Source organism: Uloborus diversus, chromosome 6 (genome assembly GCF_026930045.1).
Source record: "Uloborus diversus isolate 005 chromosome 6, Udiv.v.3.1, whole genome shotgun sequence".
Taxonomy (NCBI): Eukaryota; Metazoa; Arthropoda; class Arachnida; order Araneae; family Uloboridae; genus Uloborus; species Uloborus diversus.
In genome coordinates this window covers 18,175,866-18,199,405 of record NC_072736.1, presented here as the reverse complement: position 1 = coordinate 18,199,405, position 23,540 = coordinate 18,175,866, and the positions used below count along the sequence as shown (strand labels likewise).

General features: G+C 35.3%; 1 protein-coding gene across 1 annotated transcript in view; it reads left to right on the top strand.

Annotated features, from left to right (window-relative positions):
• LOC129224124 (UTP--glucose-1-phosphate uridylyltransferase-like) overlaps positions 1-21,147 on the top strand; it is a 74,414-nt gene extending 53,267 nt beyond the window's left edge. Inside the window, exons 9-15 of the mRNA XM_054858537.1 lie at positions 209-277; positions 2,794-2,825; positions 5,215-5,311; positions 11,981-12,059; positions 16,532-16,698; positions 17,680-17,784; positions 20,862-21,147. Coding sequence (XP_054714512.1) covers positions 209-277; positions 2,794-2,825; positions 5,215-5,311; positions 11,981-12,059; positions 16,532-16,698; positions 17,680-17,784; positions 20,862-20,969 — 657 coding nt within the window. The 3' untranslated portion in view covers positions 20,970-21,147. The remainder of the gene's footprint in view (positions 1-208; positions 278-2,793; positions 2,826-5,214; positions 5,312-11,980; positions 12,060-16,531; positions 16,699-17,679; positions 17,785-20,861) is intronic.
• The last annotated feature ends 2,393 nt before the right edge of the window (positions 21,148-23,540 follow it).

Here is a 23,540-nt window from a genome sequence, read left to right as displayed (position 1 = left end):
TTTTCCTTAAACTTCTGAACTTAGTGTGGAAGCAATGCTTTGAATAAACGATTTAGGCTTCTACTTTAAAAGCTTTTTATCGAAATGTAACTTTTATTAAAACAACTTACAAGTTATTCTTTAACGAAAGTATTAAATGTTTTGAAAATATAAAATAATCCAGCTTTTCACCTTGCTAAAAACGATTTCACTTTTGAAAACTTTTTAGGGTGGAACCTTGATCCAATATGAAAACAAGATTCGTCTACTAGAACTACCTCAAGTGCCAAAAGACAAGGTGAGTTTACTTATAATCTTTACTAATAATAAAGCTCTGTCTGTCAGAATCTCTGTCTGTCTGTCAGGATCTCCGTGACGCGCATAGCGCCTAGACCGTTTGGCCGATTTTCATGAAATTTGGCACAAAGTTAGTTTGTAGCATAGGGGTGTGCACCTCGAAGCGATTTTTCGAAAATTCGATGTGTTCTTTTTCTATTCCAATTTTAAGAACAAACTTATCATAAGATGAACGAGTAAATTACGAAATTATCATAACGTGGAAGCGTAACACGGGCACAAGCCAATTGGCAAGATACGAAATTATCATAACGTGGAACTGTAACATGGGTACAAGCCAATTAGCAAGAAAATTCACCATACATTATTTGTAAATATACAGCCGAACCAAAAGACCTTCTAATTTTTCTATTACGGGCAAAACTGTGCGAGTACCACTAGTATATAATGTTGTACAATGACTAAAAAATAAAACGGAAATTAAAAAAAAAAAAAAAATTGATGCTTTTCTCAGTGACTTCGGTTACTTTTACCGTACTTCATTAAGTTTGTGAAGCCCATCTGATTTAATTCATCGCAGCCTATTTCGCATATAAAAGGAATTACAGCTGGCCAGTTCTTGAGAGCGCTTTGGTAATTTATTAAACTTTAAAAATCTTTATATTTAGTAAATATATAGATGCTAATGGGGTCGTCTCCGAAATTTCAAAAGTATTTTTTTCTGAGAGAGCATGCTTAAAAACATAGGATCTGAACATTTCTTAAATAATTTGATTGAGTTTAATATTTTTAAAAAATTATTTTAATCGATGCGCTTTCATTGTTTACGCTTCTGCCGATGGCGTCACAAATGATGAAAAGCCATTCACTGATGCCATTCACAGAGCGCAATATCATTACTCACGTGCACTTGCAACGATATGGTTGATAGCAAGTGTAGAGCGCAGTTAACTCACTTCTTGATTGTCATAGAGTGGAAACACGGTAGACAGATTCGCCAAAGTACATCATTTGGGACGTCATAAAAACCACGCCCTATTTTCAAAATCGGACCTTTTAAAAAGTTAATTAAAAATTAAACGTTGTGAAAATGAAATTTTTTTCCTCGCTCCATGTTATTTTTTTTGCTTATTCCATCAATTTCAGTGACTAAAAGTAGTACTTTTGACTGAAGGAAACGACCCCATTATGTGCACTGCAACGCGAAAATCCAAATATCGCTATAATGATTCAAATCGCTGTAATAATTGCGATGCAATAATTTAAGCGTGGTTTAAAAAATTGAGAGGTAAATGTATAGCTTGACCACGAAGAGAAGGCGGGTGACCTTGAAGCGTAACCTCATTTTGTATCATTTGTAATAGGTGGAATCAACCAGAAAGCCCCTAAAAGGGAGAGTCGTTCTTACTCATCCTATCTATCACAAAATAATAACATTCAACCTATTACAAACGACACAAATGATGTGTTTGCTTCAAGGTCAGCCGCCTTCTCTTCGCGGTCAAGCTTTAGAAGAGACACAGTTGTTCTCTTATTTTCATCAAAGTAGGAAAATGTGGGGCAAAGTGAAATGGTAAAATCTTTGCTCTGCTTTTAGCGCCATCCATCTGATAATATTTTAACCAATTAGTTTATTGTTTCAATATCTTTTCGATAATTCACTCTTTTTATTTACACATTCATTAGATCAAATATTTCAATAGAAAAGTTATTCATTTTTCGTTGCGCTCCATGAGAAAAAAAAAAGTAAAATTTTCCGCTTATTTTTCTGTAAAGCACAAAGTAACTGCAAAAATTAAAAATGTTTCAATGCAATTTTTATTGCAAAATACTTTTTTCTTCCTTTATGTGCTATAATTTTCAAAATAAATGTCTAATTTGTTCACTTTGAAACAGTTATCTTCTCTATTTCACTTTTCCCCACATTTCCCTATTTGTTCTATTAAATTGCTCTTGTTTACCTTTTTAAATATGTTCACTAATTGTTAAGCAGTGTTTTTTTCCTACGTAATATTTCTTTCATTTCAATGTCAAATATGTAATTTTAAAAACATTTACAAATGGATTAGTTGTTAGCAAACCTTTGAATATAATGTGACATGAAATATTGTTCTGTAAAAATGTTGGCGTGTGGCTCCGTTCAATTACATGTATCGCGACTCACAAAAGATGAATTTCGAGCTACACAACAAACTTTTTTTACAACAAAAAAGGAGTATTAAATCTCTTATAGAATTTCGGTTGAAAAATGTATCCAATGAACTGCACTGAAAAGTTCTGGCAATCAATAATTTCTTGCAATGTTCTCCACAAAAACGAAAATTGGAAGTAGTTTCAAAATTTATTTTTTACAGAAAGGCAGAAAATATCGATGATCAATAATTGTTGAGAGCTTTTATTAGAAATTTCACGTAAAAAAATCAGCACGGCTTAAAATACTTCTTTTACAGAATTCAACTGCGCTTTAGTTAAATGCGAAAACACTCTTTTAGAGTAATTTTCGTTTTTCTTTTCCAGGTGGACGAATTCAAAAGTGTTAACAAATTCAAGTAAGTATAAAAAGAAAAAGAAATAAATAAAATAACATTCTTTTTTAAAAGATCAATAACCGATGTGAAACTGGCAACACCGAATATCAAAACCTTTTATGGTTCAGTTAAAATATCTGAGAGAGAGAAGATATATTACATGTCTTCAAGGCTATTATTTCATATAATCGAATTTTTGACATGTGAAAGAATGTAATAATGATTTTAGCTTGATTTGAGTCATGAAGTACTTTGTTCAAAATTGTTAGACGCTTAGTTTGAATTTTATTAACTTTGATACTGTTGCAATTGAGTCGGTGCTTGTGGAAATTCAAACGCTTTGGCCTGTTATGTGCCTGCTACATATTGCTTGCGTTCGACGAACCTGACCAATCGACCGGTGAGTAACCGGTTGCTAATCGCAGCGTTCTTGAGAGCTACCGGTTAACTGGTTGCTTCCGATGTCGTTTTATGAGCCTCATTGGTTGATCTACCGGTCGACCGCAACTCTAGTTGGTTGATGGAACCACATGACATTTTTGACCAATTATATGTATTTTTCACCTGCGTGTTATTCGTCTGCGTCATGTTTTCGCAATTAACTGGTGATCAACCGAAAGCGTTTGATAAAGCATTGGTTCGTGAACAACCGGTTAGTAACCGCTGACGTCATTGCTGTCACGTGAATAACCAACCGGTCGCTACCGATCGTGCTCTTTGAACGTAAGCATTGTTTAAAATACGAAGAAAGGACGTTTTATTTTTGATTAATGTTGCTTTGCAAGCAACATTTTTGTATTTAAAACTTAAACTATTTGAGTGAGTGTACAGAGCATCGTATATAATACAAATTATTAGTTCAATTTGACTTATAGTATTTTAACATAAATAACTCTGTAGCTTTGTTATGAGAAAATACATTACACACATAACACAATTAGAGTATAGGCTTTAAGTCAGCAAAGTCTGACTTTTCTTCGCACACTCAACAGCATTAGGACACAAATTCAAAAGGTACTTCACAAATCGTCATGATCTTTTGAACTCCAGCAAAAATTTTTTTAAGTGGCAGATGTCGTGAACAGCTGCTCCCACGCTCGTCAAGGTCGCCTCTCACACCCCTCTTGACCCCTGACCCCTGACCGGATGTGGGGGCTCTTTTCGAATGGGGTTGGTGGGAACCGGGTGACTGGACGAAAGGGAGAGATGCGGAGAACAGGACGAGAGAAGGAAGGATGCGATTAGAGCTCCGGAGATGTCTTGTCTCTCGTTGACTTTCTTGGGCATTTTTGTTTTTCGAGCAATCATACTATACGAGATGTAAATATTTTATATGAATTGTGATGTGTCCCTTTTTCCTACTTCAATAATAAAAAACCTTGGGACTAAAGTGCTGATTCTCACTTACATATCGGAGCGGCAAACCATCCCAAAAGTATGGAAACTTACCCAACGCGGTACTCCGAATAAAACGATTATATGAAAGAGCAAATTCGCGACAGCAGACACATATAGTTTTCTAGAACTCCCTACAAATCGTCACGATCATTTTCACACCATAAAAATGCTTCTTGGTGTTGTTTGTTGCTCAGCAGCAGGTATATACTGTTTTCCATCTTTCCTATAAATCGTTATAATCATTTGCACTCCAGAAAAATGCTTCTTGGTGATGCTTGTTGCTAAGCCGCAGATTGTACTGTTTTTCCTCTTTTCCTATAAATCGTTATAATCATTTGCACTCCAGGAAAATACTTCTTGGTGATGCTTGTTGCTAAGCCACATATTGTACTGTTTTTCATCTTTTTCGGTAAATCGTTATAATCATTCGCACTCCAGAAACATGCTTCTTCATGCTGCTTGTTGCTTAGGGGCAAATTTATACTGTTTTTCACCTCTACCTATAAATCATCATCATTTTCACTCCGGAAAATGGCTAATTGTGTTGCTTGTCGCTTGGCAGCAATTATGCTTTCCACCCCTCCCTAAAACCGTCATAATCATTTGTGTTTCAGCAAAAATGTTTCTTGACATTGGTTTATGCTTAGCAACACACTAATAGCACATATTATTTTTCATCGCTCTTTGCAAATCGTCACAATTATTTGACCTCGGGCAAAAATGCTTCTTAGCTGCAGAGACACACTGTGTGCCACCTCTCTCTTCTCTTAGGTTTCTATGTTTATGTCAAAAAATGGGGGTAGCACGCAGACACAACGTTCTTCAAACTTCGGCGAAGATGCTTCATTGATTTTATATTTTAAAAATGTATTTCACAGCCTCTCAAACGAAATGCACCACATACCACCTAAGATTGTCCATAAAAATGAGAGAGGATCTGCGGAGAAAATCTCATTTTTTTCTTCAGAATGACTGAACTCTGTATCTGTAAAGTTATTTATTTCTTTTCTAGAATTTTCAATACAAACAACTTGTGGATGAAATTGAAGACAATTGCCAGTTTGGTAGAAGAACAAAGATTGAATATGGAAGTCATCGTGAATCCAAAGGTGAGATCAGCATAAAAAGATTTTGTCAAAAACGATTGTTATCTAGCGAAAAGGGGAATATTTATTTACAACGAGCTGATGTCTGCATCACATGACTTCCTTTTACTCCAATTTAATATCATTTCCCCATTACTAGCAATTTTTTAATGTGATTCAATAGTTTACTCTCTAAATATCACCAACAGTGGCCAAATTGAAACAAATTAAAAAAAAAAAATCGCCAAATTTGTCGCTTGAAAAAACTTGGCGACCAAAAGACTGGCGATATATCGCCAAGTGCCCGCCAAATTATAACACCACTTGAGTTTACATCGAAATTAACAATGATTTCCCTCCAAAAAGGGGCAAAAGACCCCTTTAGAAACACCCTTGTAACGGACATAGTCTATCTGTGGCTATGGATATTAAACTTCTCAAAATTGAGCTGAAACTGCAGTCTCTGGATTCCGTAACAAGCTGCTTGGTATTTGTTTGAAAAATATCCATAACTCAAAAGAAGATCGAAACGATTCAGGCTTTATTGAAGTACAAATGAAAGGAAATGTTTCTAAATAAGCACAAAGATTCCAAGACGTTACACCGAACAGCGTCCAACAAAATATGACTTCCGAATACAAGGAAAATATTATAATATCAGCATGTGATTATTAAAAGTATTGTGCTACCCAAAAACCTCATTGCATACCTTAAAACAATAGTTTAAAAATTAAGCACGTTAAAACTATTCTCGCTGTTCTAAAATTTTACGAAAAAATTAGTTTTTCTGCAGGCGAACGTGTGAAATAAGGTATTGTCTACAAATGATGTCAGACTTTGCGAGGGGAGCGGGGATTGTGAAGTTATGAAAAGTGGGAGGGAGAGGGTAGCAAGAAAAACTGATGACACATTTTGGTTGAATTAAAAATTATTTTTACAACGATATGTTCCATTAATATAGCGTGACATGTGACAAGGGGAGGGGATCGGGTAAGGTGAAGTGTGATACTTTCTGCCGAAGGGGAGAAGGGGGTCAATATGTTGACATCATTGTGACATCATTTATGAATGATCATCCTTTAAAAAACTTTCATTTTATATTCTTTTTGTGTTTTATTCCGTTTGGAGATCAGGTACATTGAAGTTTTTCTCTCAATTCTAAATTATGCTAAATATCCGGTTTTTCTGCAGACGTACCCGTGATTTAATTAAAATATTCTGGCAATAAAAACTGCCACTCTTCATCGACAGATGGCGCCTGCTTCCACCATCTCTCCATCCAAACTTAAGTCGTTGAATCTTTAAACGGATTTACTTTCGCCCAGAGTAATATCAATATATATTGCGTTGTTGGGGTTCAATCTGAGCTGTCTTTAACAGAAGACCTACTCTATATCACACGAAAGCAGCTGTGTACCATCATATATTTTCCCCCGCTTCTCTTTGTTTAGTTTTTTTTCTACCTCGGGATCAGAGAGGAGAATCTGAATGAGTGGTGGAATTTCTTTTTTTTCTTCTGTTAGGTGGAGCAAAAGTTGCATTTCTCTCTCTTTAAGAGATAAATTTTAAACTTGCAGGTAAATTTTGATCTTTATAACCTGAAGTGGTGACTTTTAATGTCCTTTTTCACTCTCATGAATATTGATGTAAATATGAAATTTCGTTTGACGGAAAAATCAGATCTACAAAAAAAAAAAAAAAAAAAAAAAAAAAGAAATTAATTTGAATTTTGACATCTTGAATTCAAATTATGTTTTTCGCAATCACGAGTGTCTGCATGTAGGCGTGTTTGTGTGTAGGCATGTGTGTTTGTGTTTGTGTGCTGGCATAAGTGTGTGGGTAGTTGTGTATATGAATGTGTGTGAGTGTGTGTGGGGGAGGGGCAGGGGCGGCATTTCAGCATTTCATTTGGGGGGTCGAGTTTCTTAAATATGAATTACCACAGTATGGAGCCAAAACACATATTGGCTAACAGCAAGTAAGTAATCATAGTATGAGTTTAGAGTTAATAAAAATAAGTGTTCTAAAACAATTTAAATTTTTATGACAAAATTTGTAGTTCGTTTTAGAATATGTTATCACACCAAGTGTTTTGATACTACAGTTTTCACCTTTTGATAAAGTTTTGATGCTTGATTTTTAAAATACGGAAGAAGAGGAAATCTTATTACTAATCCAGCAATGCCCAATGTCATGCTCCTTCTTCAGCTAAGTTTTTTTTTTTTTCCCCATTGTGCTTCGAAAACAATTCTCTAACCTCCTGAAACACGAAAACGATTTTCTCTATTGGCTGAACTGAGTGAAATAGTTGAAATATAATTGAAGTAACAAAGTTACGTATGAAAATACACCTTTCACATCTTGCTCTTCAAAATCACCCAGGTAACTTTAAAAAAAGGGATAATCTTCATTTTTCATTATTGAATTTTCTATTCTAGGCTAGTCTCTAAACAATTTTTCTTGCCTCATGCTATAAATTTTACTCATAATTGAATCAATTTATTTTCGTTTTCAGCATCCAATCCAGATAATAAAGAGCCAGCAATACAGGAAAATATTTATCATCAAATCTTGTGTTAATTTCATTAGAAACTGAATCTATTATTTTATACAATATGTTAAATCAAGGTTTGACTTTACATCATCATGTGCATTTTGGTCACCTCTTCTAAATTCATTTGAATATTCTTTGCACCTTTTTAAAATTCTCTGGAGCAAGAATTTTTTTGAAAAGATTCACGCTTGGTTGAAATATACATCCATGTGAAATTTATTGATAGTTTCAATTGTAGCTTAAACTGAAGCTTGAACAGTCCAAAAATTAAGGTTAGCTGATTGAAGATGTTTTGATAGAGTAAAGCATTGTTCAACAACTCTCCGCAATACAAACAAAATGAGTAAAAATTCATATGAAGAGGAAGACATGTTAAAGGACATTAGCTTCTTCATTATTGAAAGAGCAGTTTTCCAAAATCAATGCTTGGGAATTATCGAGAAGGGTTTTTATGGTTTAAAACACCATCTTGTGTTGCCTCTTGAAAGCCCTCTTGTGTCACCCTGAGATTGCATTGTTAAAGAGCCCACAGAAAAGATATTTGTTGATATGAGATATTTTTTTCTTAAAGAGTATGAATTTTTAAGAAGTATCTATTAAAAGAGTTGAGCAGTTGAAATGTGTTTCTAGCAGAAGAAAGTGATGAACACTCATTTAATAGACACACTTAAAAGGTGAGCGTAAAAATGAATGTAAAATATCAAGGATTTTAGTAAAAATCATGCAGCCACACCACTGCCCGGGCCTCTCACAAGGGTGGTAACACAAGAAGAGAACACAAGAATGAAATATTTAGCCTATATGAGGTTTCCGTCTTTAGTTAAAATTAACCATGATTCTTCGTCAGTCTTTTCTGTTCTGAAAAGGCCGGTAAAGGATTGATGAATTTCTAATCATTTTTTAAAAAAAACGTAAAACACTTGCTCATGTCCGAAAATACGTATGTCGAGTTTCTTCAACCATTACGAAGAACCAGCAAGATTCTTTTTTCATGATCATTGGTTTGCGACTTACGTAAATTGAATTTGCTCGTTTTTTATCATTCCTCTCAAAAAAATTTGGGGGTGCGACCGCCCCCTCTTGACCCCCCTATTTGCCGCCCCTGGGGAGGGGGTATGTGTAGGTGTATGTGTGTATGTGTTTGTGTGTGTGCGCGTGCGTGCGTGTGTAGTTGTGTATGTCTGCGCATGTGTGTAAGACATGGATGCAACCTGGAGACGGCTTTCGCTATAGGAGCAGCATCGTGAGGACCCGGTCGACGGTGATGGTGCAGAGGGTGACGGCGGTGGGAAAATAAAATCAAAGGACATCAGAACAGTCAAGTGAGAACAATAAGCAATCGTGATTGCTGAAAAAATTATATATATATTACAAATAAAATGTTTTTCTTGTCGGATTAGATAAAAATAATACAATAGTATTACAACTGAATACCCTAGATAAAAGAATTGCAAATACCAGTGTTTGGAGTTACAAAAAAAAAAAAAAAAAAAACTTTTTAATGAAAAAAAAGTGTATGACACCTTGTGATCCAGTGATTGGCACATGTAAATAGAACTGGAAAATCACTTTATTTTCCATTTTTAGATTACATACAAATTTCATCATCATAAGAAACATAATTAATGTTAATTTAAAGTTGGTAATTTTACATAAATTAATGTTAAATCTCACATTTTGGCGTAAAACAACGTATTTTGGAGAAATAAAAATTTGGAATGTTACATGGAAAAAAATATCGAGATCATATGAGGCAGTGAGAAGCAGCCATGGAGTCTGCTCTTTTATTGTCTTCAACACCGACATGTGAAGGAATCCACTGGAAATGAATGCTGTGTTCGAGCGAAAGTTTCTGAAGAAGATTCAAAATATCCAGAGCCTTTTCTCTGATAGCAATAAACTCCGATCTAAACACAGAGCAAAAACCTGGGTTTTTAATTTTGAACTCCAAAACTCCGGTAGGAATAGGAATGTACACTCCACTCTTCGAAATTCCCCCATCACCCCTGCTACCATCTGTATAAATCTTCAAAAAAGAATGCGGTATTTTATGTATGTGGTCTCCATAGCCAATTGTTAAACAAGTGCTGGAATCTCTATGTGCTTCGTCACATTGGCCATGAGTTCATCATGGAAATGAATTCCATCGAGTTCCAAACTAGCTCCCGGGGGATTCAAGGAGTGGGCTTTAAATTCATGAAAAAATTAAGACATGTATTTATTAGTCACAAGGTTTTTTTTTTGAGAGGGAGCATGAAAAAAAGAAGTATGTTTTCTTGTAAATACGTTTAAAGTTGATTCGCAACCATAAACAAAAAGAGTTATGGAACAAAAAAGGAATCAATTTTGTTTTATTCAATTCCCATCCACTTCCACATAAAAGACCGCCCACAAATGATGTCACGCCTTAAGGGGAAAGGCTATTCATGAAAATGTGAGTTTGTGACAAGGGGGAGGGAGAGGGAACAAGAAATGTGACATTGCACATCTGCATGACAATTTGGTGATGTGACAAATGAAGTGGAGGGGTTAAGATGAAGTGTTATCTATGACGGTTTGTGGCAAAGTGGAAGAGGGGGTCAAAAATGTTGAAAAAAATGTAAGACATAATTTACGGACAGTTCCTAAATTTACTAATTTTCTATGTGTGTGTGTGTATGGAGGGCGTGGGGGGGGGGGTAAGCATCAGTTCAGAAGTACCATTCGTGCTCTTGCAATTTTAGAAAGAATTATAAACTACTACTTAATTTGAAGAAGCATGAGACATGTTAGGTGAAACGTTAGCTAGAAACATTCTGGATCGGCCAGGAGTTTTTGTTTTAGTGCAGTACCTGTGGCTCTAATACTTGATACCAAAACATGATTTTTTTTCTTATCTAGAACTGGGTCATGTAGGCCAAATTGGAACCGAACACAAAATTCTTTGCTGAGTAGTAATCAAAGAACCACCATTATGAATACACTCTTTCACAACTAACACATGACGATGCTTACCGCACCATAATGCCCCTGGTACTGCTGCAAATGCCACGTACGCTGCTATCTATATAGTAGATAACACTTTCACCTTCTTATCCGTACCACAGCTCATGCAGCCCATTTTCAAATTCTGGAGGTTGATATGCCGGACACTGTAAAGCAACGGTAACTGACGTAACCACCGAGAGATGGCTCCAAAAGTTATCTTCACGTTCAATTTGGACATAAGGCTGAAGGGGAAGGAAACCTTCTCCGTACGCCTAGCCAGTAATGATTGCGCAACGACTGGCAGGGGGCAACGACCGAGGTTCCCCATGACTCCTTATATATTATTTAAAAGTAATTAGTATGAGTCGTCCTTTTCACTTCCTTTAACAAAAAAGGAAGTATTGTATTCGCGAAAAAATTTTCCTCAAAAATCGACCTTCATTTGTATTTTGCACACCCCCGAATGAATGTTAAGTTTTTTTTCGACTCGACCACACGTGGATAAGTGCCTAAGAACGTATAGACGCGAAATATCCATTTTGACGATTCCCGAGTTAGTTACAACGAGTTTTCTCGTGGCGTCTGTATGTACGTATGTAGGTATGTGCATATGTATGTCGCATAACTCCAGAACGGCATGTCCTAGAAAGTTGAAATTTGGTACGTAGACTCCTAGTCGGGTCTAGTTGTGCACCTCTTCTTTTGGTTGCATTCGGGTGTTTCTAAGGGGGTCTTTTGCCCCTTTTTTTTGGAGGGGGGATCATTGTTAATTTCGATGTAAACTCAAGTGGTGTTACAATTTGGCGGACACTAGGCGATATATCGCCGATCTTTTGGTCGCCAAGTTTTTTCGCCAACTTGGCGACAAATTTGGCAATTTTTTTTTATTTTTTAAATCTGATTTTAATTTGTGAACTGTTGGTGATATTTAGTGAGTAAACTATTGAATCACATTAAAATTGTCAATAATGGGAAAATGACATTAAATTGGAATAAAAGGAAGTCACGTGAGGCACACATCAGCTCGTTTTTTAGTCAAAAAAGGACTTTTTGTTTTGTGTTTGGTTCTATTGTTGTAGAACATCGTAGGAAGATGACAGTTTCTTTCCCTTTTAAAAGTAGTTTCCTCTTTGCTGGGACATAACATTAAATAGTTTTTCGTTTCTTTGTAGCATTTAGACACTGGAATAAATGTCCTTCAGCTAGAAACTGCCGCTGGTGCTGCGATGAAAGATTTCGAAGGAGCACTTGGTAAGCATATATTTGTTGAAAAGATTTAAGGAAAAAATAACTTTATTTTTATAGCAGCGGTCTTTGATGGTTGTTCCTGGGAAAATGTGTCTATATTCATGATAATTTATTTCGTTTATTGAATATTGGTTGGCTGGTTTATTTGAATTTAATGGCGCAAGAGCCCTTCAGGGCTATACTGCGCCAGACAATTCTGTATTTTATACTATTAATTTCTTATCCAAGTACAAAACAAGAAAACTTTAAAAGTAAAAGTATGTTGAAGTAGAAGACATAAAACTAAGTAGCTTAAAATATAAAGTCTTTAAAAACGAAAAAGATGAAACCATATAAACTAAACTTTGAAAAATATGAAAATGACAAAATCGCATAAAGACGATACAAACACTAAATTAAAAGGGAGAAACCAATCTCCCGGAGGAAGGAGTACAAATTGTGATGGGGTTGCCCCCCAAGCAACTCCTTCAAAGTAGGGTTAAAATCATTAAAATATTTAAAACGTATTTGATTAAAATTTGGGAAGTTACTTAAAATATGTAACAATGTCTGGTTGAATATTGTTACTAGAGAAATGTTGATGTTCATATGAGGCAATGAGAAGCAAAGGGATGTAAATGGACATTTTCAAGTTTTGAGTAAAACGCGTTTAAGGAAAACGTCCTTGGTAGGCTTTCATTGATTTTTTTTTTCAAAATCATGCTGTACATCAGCACCTACCAGGGCTACTGGTACTATCTTCTGGCCCAAGACTGAGGAGAGGTTCATCTACTATTTGTACTGGTTATCTCCAAATTTTTAATCTTGCCGCTTATATCCCTTTGCTTCTCACTGCCTCAAATGAACATTATTAAGTTATAATACATGTAATAGCATTTATAAAACATCAGCAGTAAATTTTAAGATGCTTACCTGTGACATGGGAGGTTTATTGCCCATAATAAATGTACGTATTTATAAAATTATAAAAGAGAAATAAAAAGTTTTAAAAGGTTGGAGTCTCAAAATATTAGAAACCATATGGGGAAAGAAAAAACATAATTGACATTAATAAGGAAAATTTTATCATGATATGAAATTTGTTCTTGTAATACAAATACAAATGTGATGATTAACAACAGGCCCTGTGCCCAGCTAGGCTGTTCTTACTGCCTCAGATGTAATTTGTCGATCGCAGGCTACGTTCTAAATCAATCAATATCAGCTGTTTTCCTTAAGTCTTAAACAGTTACGGATTTTAATTATATTTTGCACTCTTTGACAAAATCCTTAAATCCAAAATACAGTAAAACCTGTGAAGTAGACCAACCTTGTAAGTTGACCACCTGTGTAAGTTGACCGCTTTTTTCAGGCACGGAATTAGCACTTATCATACAAATCTACCTTTGTAAGTTGACCACCTGTTTCAGTTGACCGCAAATGTAGTGCACCGCAAGTGGTCAACTTACACAGGTTTCACTGTAATTGGATGTTGATAAAATATTTATCAAATTCTGAAGCTTACAACAGTGTGTACCAAAATGTTGTGTTAAAACTGGTTTTTCTCGCAAAAAAATTGTGTTTCTATGTTCCAATCTTTGAAATTATCTTGCTAAACCGATACTTTGAAAAATATGGGAAATATGCTAAAAATTTCAAAATATGGGAAATATGCTGAAAATTTCACAACTTTCAGGAAATTAAGGGAACAAACATGTTTTTTGAAAACTACAGAAATTGGTGCGCACTATCAATCAAAAGTAAAAATTATTTCCTAACCTTTACTTATAATAAAGCTGAAAGTCTCTGTGTTGATGTCTGGATGTCTAGATCTCTGGGACGCGCATAGCGTTTAGACTGTTCAGCCGATTTTCATCGGCTGACTCACCGTGGAACCGTAAAATGGGCCAGCCAATTGGCGAGAAATTCACCATGCATTTTTTGTAAATATACAGGCGAACCAAAAGACCTTTTAATTTTCTACTACGGGCAAAACCGTGCGGGTACCATTAGTGTTAATTAAAATCATAATATTTATTTTTATCAATGCACAAAGACATTTTTTTTATTACCTGCAAATTTTCTTTGTTATTCACTAACAAAATAAGAGCGAAAATTTTCTGGAACTAGGCTTAACTTGAGTGAGTAGTAACAACATAAATATAAAGCAGTCATATTTCACTATTTAAATCCCACTGGTCAAAAATTAATAACACTCTTATAGAAAAATTTAATTATGAAATTTGATATAACCCAAGAGTCACAGCGGGCAGCAGAGGGTTAAAAAAGCGCAAAGAAGCAAACAGGCACAAAGAGGATAATATTATCTTTATAGAGCAGTTTTTTTAACTCTACCTAATAGGACTTAAAAAATAAAACACTCAAAAGTTTAAAAATAAGTTCGTTTATTTTTTTTTTGTTGATTTTTTTTTTTTTGTATCTATACTTAGATTCACGAGTTCTGGATCAATGCTGGATTCATTCCTTTAAGCCAATTTTGAACTATATATTGTGATACAAATGCTCTGCGTGATTTATCCGTAATTTATTCCTTCTGAAATATTCTTTTGTACAAGTAATTTCTAGTACAGTTTTTGTGAAATAACATGCAGACATGGAACTTACATATGTTACGTTGTTTTTCAACTGAACCAACACAGTCGTTTTCCCTTTTTTCCTGAAAGTAGTTACTGACTTTGTCTCTTGCATCTGTTCTTAATCCGTAGAAAGTTTTTCTCTCCTAGTCTTAGCTGTGCCTGCGCATTAGTTCGTGTCGTCTGGGAGATAATCTTGAATCTGGCAATGACAAATTGTTTCAATGGTGAAAACTATCCTAACAACCTTAGCTTAAAAAAAATAAATAAATAAATAAAAAAGAGAACACTATGGCTTACATTGGAATAAAATTTATTTGTGTTCAAGTTTTTGAACAGCAGTTTAATTTTGATTGAAAGAGTAATGTAAAACACATTTGGCTTTCTTTAGCGAATAAATTTGTAATCTGTTTTTTTTTTTTTGATAAGGATACTCTTTTTGTTCACAATCAGTTTCTAATTAAACGCATACATTATAATTTGTAATACACAAAGCAGCTGAAGAAGTAGCGTATTTTGCATAGCCTGATTTTTTTTTTAATAAAGGTACTTCATACAAGTTTGTTTATTAGTTGGGTCTGATATTTTTTGCAAAAAAATTATCTTTTTAGAGGGAGAATAAAACTGCATTAAAAGTTCAATATTGCCAGTTCCTCGCAATTTGTCTACGGACAACTTTTCTTTCTTTCATTTTTTTCTTTCAATTTTTCGAAACACAACAAATGTGAGCACTAAAGGGTGATTATTAAAAAAATAAAAATGTCACGAGAAGATATTTAAACGAATGCCACGTTACAACTCAGCGGCTCAGACTGCTGTGACGTAAAATGCGAATGCACGCGCACTACAGAACGTGTGACGTATGGACGACTGGGTACGGGGAAAAAGGCTAATTATAAAAAAATGATTTTATATTTATCAGAATAGATTGATTTATTTCTCAAAAGTAAAAATTAAATTTTTACGATTTTAAATAAATAAGCTTTTTTCTTGCAATTATAAGTTACAAATTGAAATGGAACTTCGCTTAGACGGAAGAAGTGTGCGTTACCTATTCGTCCCGATTTTTTGAGGCCATATCGCATCTTTTTTTAAATGTTGATGTCCTAATATAGCCCAATTTTCAAATAAATAAATAAATAAAATAAAATGACTAAGAAATAAAATCCAAACAAATAATAACAAAAAACCAGTTAAGGACGTCGCCCCTCTCTCCCCCCCCCACCTCTTTCGATCCCTGACTTGGTGCTCCAGCTACCTAAGGTGAGACGTCAGAGAAGCCTGAGACGGTGAAATAGGACGTGACGTTCATTTAGTGGCTTTCCATTATTGTATCACACCTTTATTCAACAGTTTTGGCCCCTCCAACTCCCTTTATCACAAAGTGTCACACTTCATTTGACCCTCTCTAATTCCCTTGTCACATGATGTCATGCTTTTGTTTTCATAAACATATTCTTATTAAAAAATTGCGCGATGTAACACTTCTGGTTATTCTCTCTAATGCGTGACATCATTTGTGGATGACCCCTTTTGAACTAAGGCCCCCTGTATATACGATTCGAAGCATCAGGACCGGAGCGCGTATTTGAGTGGTCTTTTCTGGCGAATTATCACGTTTGGGTCATGTTCACTGTGAGCAATAATTAGCGGCACGTGAATTGTTTATCAAACAAAATATTATGTTCGGCAAAGTTGGCGAAATCCGAAACTTTGCTGTGGTAACCCTAGCAGCGCAACAATGAAAAGTCCGATCCAAAATGGCTAAACTTAAACTGATGCGTCTATGAACAGAGCAATCAGCCTTAAAGTAGCACAATCTATTATATTGCTTCTTACAGAGTATATGCGATATAATGTTTGTCTATTAGATTAAGTGTTTCATATATTTTCAATATACAGGTATCAACGTACCTCGCAGTCGCTTTTTGCCTGTAAAAAAGACTTCGGATTTGCTGCTGGTGATGAGCAACATCTACAACATGAGGAACGGTAGTTTGGCGATGAGTCCACTGAGGCTATTTCCAACAACTCCTCTGGTCAAACTGGGAGACAAGCACTTTCTGAAAGTAAGTCAATACTTCTCGGACTATGGCGTGATTTTGGTGACAATTGCAATGATGCCGCAATTTGTGGCGATAAACATCAAATAAGGTTACTTGGCAAACTGTTCCATTGGTTATTTAAAGCAACCTTTTTATTAGAGATGAAAAGTTTCGTAACATTTCCAATAGTGTTAAAGAAATTTTTAACGTAAATTTCCCAATGCATTAAACGATTGTTAACTATAAATGCTTTCTTTTGCGATTATATGAGCAAAACAACATTAACGCACTTAATTAAATTTGTGTATTAAGGTGGGTTCTTAAATCTGCTGACCTTATTCCATTGACAATTCTTTTAGAAACGTTGTTTCTTATTCCAAGAATTACCTCTCTTTAATAAAGATTTTTAGGGACTCCTGTCGGTATTTTTATGGAAATGATTTGGTTACTTAATTGATGAAAATTTAAGCTTTATTTACCGTATCGCCATTAATTTATACGGTTTAACGAATTCACCGGGACCGAAACTTGTATACGTTAAATGGGGGTTATTCGTAATAAAGGGGTGTGAAATTAAAAAAAAAAAAAAAACACTTACCTTATCTAAAACCCCTAATAAGCAACTGTGCAAAAATGCAAGTAATTAGAAAGTTCACACTTTTTATTCAGCATTCCACGACTTATTACATGCTAGTTAATTAAAAATTTTAAACTACTGAGTAATAGATGTTTGGACAATTTCCTTAATACTTCACTCGAAATAGTTCTCTTTTTTTTTCGGCTGTTAAAATAATTCGTTATTTCGGGGTTTATTATTCGGTAAATAGGGGTTTTTGCTTTAATTTTAGATGGGGAAAAAGAAAAATTCGCTAAATCGCGAAATTTGTTAAATGGAGGTTCGTTAAATCGGGATCTGACTGTAATTTGCAAACCAGCTGGTTGACGTAGCTAGTGAGTTAACAATAAAAAATAGCCATAATATTCATTCAATTTTTCTTCAAATAGGTTCGTGATTTCTTATCGAGGTTCGATACCATTCCAGACATGTTAGAACTGGATCACTTAACCGTTTCAGGGGACGTTACCTTCGGCCGTGGAGTTTCTTTAAAAGTAAGTGTTTCATTTTATTTATACGAAAGTTTTCACTTTTTTTTTCACTTGCAACGTCTGGTGCATTAACTGACCATGGCTATCTTCGCACTGCAGATCTCAGATAGCCATGGTCTGACTCATCAGATAGAAAAGGATTTTTCGTCTAGTCGAGTTAATACCTGAATAGTGTCTTGTAAATTAAAAACTTTGTCTAGTAAGTAAGGAACCTGGGACTTAAAAAAAACTTCTTAACCCAAATACTGCTCTACGTTTTTAATTTACAAGACTCTAGTCAGGCCTGTCTAACCTTATGATTCTGAAACTTTGATTTTAACAAAACAGGAGGACAGCACGATTGCAGTTTTTGAAAGGAAGATTCTGCGTATATTTGGTGGTATGAATGAAAATGGTAATTGGAGAAGATTCAGTTTTGAACTGTATAGTGCATATAAACACCTTAATATTATTAAATACAGGGTGTCCTGAAATAGACTGACTATTTTCAATTTGTAACCGGAAAACGGTTAATGATTTAAAAAAAAAAAAAAAAAAAAAAAAAAAAAAATCTGCAGAAAATTCATGTGGTGGGCTGCAAATTTTTCCTCCCAGAGTTGCAAATTTTAGTTCAGAAATTTGCCAATAGATGGCGCAGCAGATTGTAAGCCAGTAAATCAAAGAAAGATACTAAATTTCATCATACTTTTTCTAAAAATGTTTTTAATGAACAAAATTACATAACAATATTTTTAAAATGCTACCGTCAGCTGCAATCACATGTAGCAATCGGAGAAAAAATCGATGAATTTCAATGCTTCCTTTTTAACTTCTGGGCTTACTATCTGAAGCTCCATCTGTTGAAAAAATTCTGAACTTAAATTTGGACCTCATGGGGTAAAAGATTTACTGCACATCAAGTGAATTTTCTTCAAGACCTTTGTTTCTCATCATTAACCGTTAATCTCATCATTAAACGATGTGACCGGAATGCATGTGGACAGCACAATAAAAAAGTCATTGCTTTTTAGACCAAAATACCGCGGTTGAGATGGGCGGATTCGATAGAATATGATTTTCTCGCAATAAATGAAAGGAACTGGAAATCAAAGATTAATCAGAAGTCATTATGGAAAAATCTTCAAACCAAGATTTTGGCCCGAAACGGAGATGTTAAGTCAGTTATGATGATGATGAGAGTTAAAGCCATTTACTTTCTACTAACATTAAAGAATGCGATGCTCAGAGCTAAGTTGTTCATTAACTTTTTGTTTTTTGAAGACAATCACGGGTTGGACTTGTTTCCGCTTTGGAATAAGACTAAGAAATTCAATCCCCAACGAGACAATAAAATTTTTGGAATTTAAAAAACACATTTTGTTGTACAGTGTGTCCATAGTTTAACGACTGTACTTTAAAATTGTGCGAAACTATTGCTCAGAAATTTACGAAATTTTGTGTAGAACATAGTGAAAGAATGGGAATTCGTTCGTGCGAATAAGAAAATAGCTTAAAATTTTGCCACCAGAAGGCATTTTTTTTAAAATTTCTATACATTTACGATGGTTTTAAAACAATTCTTTCATCAGAACATGTTCAGCATGGCGACTGTCATTTTCATCTACCTTCTATAATCTTGAGATAGCATATTCTATAGTTCACCGCTGTATACTCTGGAAAAAGCTACGAACATGTCGGGATATTTCTGTATTTAAGATCAGTTAAAGTTCTAGGGTCATCGCGTTTCACGGAAGGGCAAGTCGGCCGTTCTGTTACACGAGATTTTGAAGGTCAGAGGTGATTTTTGAAAGCATGAAAAAATCAGCTATAAATACCGCATCCCGCTCTGAAAGGCCATTAATAACCACGACAAACTAAAATGTGTGACTGAAATCATGAACTTATATTATCTTAAGCATTGAGCTACCACCCTTAAGGAAGGGCTAAGGCTGAACTACATGCAACTAATACCAGACTGCCCGGTTATTATATCCTGAGACTGCACTTTCGTTCTTATTAGAACTCCTAGGTCAGGAATAGTGAATAACCGAGCTGGATGTAGAGGTCATCAGCGAGAGTCATGTATTCAGTAAGTTATGGTCCGTAAGCCAGGGCGAAAGGCAGAAGAACTACGTGCAATATATTGTCTGTTGAATGTTTTTGAGGAACACAAAGTAGACAGTTCAAAAATGACTGCTCTAGAGATTGCAATCTGCAAGAAACTAGTGATCAACCTCTTTGCCGGTATTCAAACAAATTTGCAGCCGCTCTACTCTTTGGCGCTACTCCCTTCAACTTATTCTTGCAACCCTATTTGAAAATTAATATGAAAGGACATCATTTTGAGATATTTCACAGAGTCAAAGAGACCCAAAATTACATCCTTAAAAAGGCAACCGTGGATCCTTCAATGACCGGCTTGCTCGCTGGAAGCAATCTATAAACCTTTTGACTCATTTACATTACTTTCTAGACACAACTTGCATGCAAAACAGCGGTAACTATGCCAGTATACAGGGTGTCCAGCAAATGACTCCCTGGTTTCAAAATTAAATATCTCGAAAACAAAGGACGATATTGGAATAAAACAAACGGTATGTTTATTGTGAAACCCATAAAAATCTATACAGGAACTTGTAAATTAGTTTTAAAAAGTTCCAACTAGTGGCGATGCACGCTGTAATTGCAATAAAAGTCTTCATGACTAGGGCTGCGAAGAGGTTGGACGATAATTTCTAGCGTATATGTAAGCATATCTGAGAGATTAAACTGCTGCTGAAACAACAAACCTCTTCACAGCACTATTTATGGAGACTTCTATTGCAATTATAGTGTGCAGCGCCACCTGTTGGCAGTTTTTTAAATCAATTTCCGTATTCCTGTATATGATTTTTATGGGTTTCACAATAAACATACAGTTTATTTTATTCCAATATTGTCCTTTGTTTTCGAGATATTTAATTTCGAAACTAGGGAGTCCTTTGCTGGACACCCTGTAGTAGCTCGTTCTTTCTAGATTCAAAATGTTTGCTTCTGTTTTATAGCGGCAATATTAAAAACTACTCTGTTACTAAATAAAAAAAAAACCCTTTTATTTACAGGGAACTGTCATCATTATTGCGAATCATGGCGATCGAATCGACATTCCAAATGGTGCGTGTCTGGAGAATAAAATTGTATCCGGCAACCTTCGCATTCTTACTCACTGAAAAGAAATAAACTCAGTAATAAGATTCACATAAATGTATTAATAAGTCGAATGATGAAAGTTATTGGAGTACCCATCATTCAGTCGACATGATATCAAAGTCTTATCTTAATGTTGAGAGTTTATATTTACCATTTTGTAAATGAAATTTGAAAGCAATAAACACATATTTTTTGTTATGTCTAGTAATTATTGTTGTTGATGATCTTCCAAAATATCTGGTTAAGTCGGACAACACTTTAAGGACATATTTACAAAGGAAACGCATGGAACCGGTTAAAAGCCGAGAATAGGGATTTCTGATGTGACCCGTTCACATTGCAACGTGCAGTTAAACAATACTACCTCTGAACTATCGTGCTGTTATCTGAAACGTCATTGAGAAGAGATGAAATGGAGAGAGTGACGACTTTCACTCATGAACCCAAGACCCCAAGTCACGTCATACATTTTAAAGCAAAGCATTGGAAGAAATCAGGTTTCTGTCGCTTGTTTCGCTCGAAACGAGCCAAACATTCGTCTTTGTCGAGTCACGTGACTTGGGGGTCTTTGGGTCAGCTTTTGCTAAGCCAAAGATTGGACTTGCTTACTTCATTTTAATTCCTGATCTAAGGGTATAGTACTGATTTCCAAGACTAGATTCGCGCGAGTCACCGCCAGGGGCGCCTCCCACTGGTGGCGGGAATTTCTCAATTTATCGAATGAAGCATCGAATTTTACCAAATGGTAAAATACAAGTATGCATACGTACCTACATTAATTTAACTAGAAAAAGAACTACAGCAACCATTATGAATTTTAAAAAAAGTATTCTAGTGCTGATATCGAAATTTGTTGTCAGACAAATTTTCCGATTAAGGAATTTTTTGGGAGTTCACAGTGACTTTCCGTTACCTCCCATCGGAGCACTCCTGAGTGTAATTGTTATATATTGATTTTGAATAAGTTATGTGCTTAAGGAATTTTTTTGAGCAATCACGATTGCTATTTGTTTTCATTTCACCGTCCTTGATGTCCGGTTTCTTTTTCAACTCCACTCCCTTTGCAGGCGCGGCTCCGGCGTGACTCCTCTGGTCCTGAGCACTGTCCCCCGGTAGCCGCTGCTCCTGATCAGTATCCAGTCCATGTCCTAGACACACGCACGCTCATACACACTCCCACACGTACACACACGCTCCTTTACACACATACACGCACGCCAACGTGCATACACACAGGTCTACGCACACACACAAGCCTGCACATACACAACTATATATACACGTAACTGCCCAAGAGCAGGAACAGGAACCCTTTCTAGAAACACGCAAGTGAGGTAGTTAGGGTCCTGTCGCAACTCGTGATTGCGAAAAACATAATTTGAATTCAAAATTTCAGAATTCAAATTAACTTTGAAAATTCGAAAGTTTTGATTCCGTTTTTCAGTTTTAAACCAATTGATGCAGTGATATTAAAATGCGAATATGACAGTTTGAAAGATAGAGTTCGAAAGTACGTACCAAAGTTACCCTGAATGTCCGTAAAAATCCTATTCTTTTCATGAGACAGATTTAACTTTTTAAATTTTTTAATATAGTGCCTGAGTATTTTTAAAAATTATTTATCTAGGGCGTTCCACCCCCTGCTCGTTGACGCTTACCAACCACCGAAGATTGCTTCGCAAATATTTGAAGTTCCTGTTCAGAAAAAACAAATTAGAATGCACGATACGATTAGGACAAAATAAAAATCACGCTCCATTTCCCGTAGAAAATAGAGTGAGTAAAAAGCTCATTAAATTTGAGAAAATACTTCAAGTCTCTCTCCACGCCGAAGGCAAAAGGAACTGGATAAAAATACTATTATAGTAAAGTTATTTCAAAAGAACAAAAAATACTTCAAAGAGCATCCCTCCCTTATAATCCAAACTAACTTGTACCAAATTTCACATTTTAAGGGCCTCTTGTACACAGCAAAACGACCGTTTTGTGCGTTTGAAAAGTCGCTTTCAAATTCGTAGTCTCTAGTAATATTTCACTCTTTATATAAGCCTTTAATTACTACGGGGGTGCCACTGGCACTTCACCTTTCGAGTTGAGATGCGACACACCATTTGCGAATTTCTTTTCATTTTTTTTTCTTCATTTGCCTTAATACTTTCAATTACGTCAAGTAATTTTGCTTATTGTGGCTTAGAACAATGCTTTCGAGTTTTTTTCCTGAAAATAATGTCACAATCAAGGACAGATATAAAGGAGGGGTGATCGCCCCCTCCTTGACCCGAGATATGCAAGGACTCTCACTCGGCATCTTTTTGATAGTGAGGTTTCATAAACGTAGTTTAACACGGTTTTCAATAATGTCACAAAAAACTCTCTTGGAATTTTCAGAATTTTTGTCTTGAAAATGCAGCTGTAGCGCATCTCTTAACACTTAAGTGATAGGGATCGAACTTTTTCGATGTTTCAAAAACTCAAATTTAAACGATCTTAGGCAACATTAGAAGGAGTTCGAAAGCTCTCCCCTGAACATTTTTTCAAATTAAAGTACAAAAAAGTAAAAAAAAAAAAAAAAAAAGAGGGGGGGGGGGGGA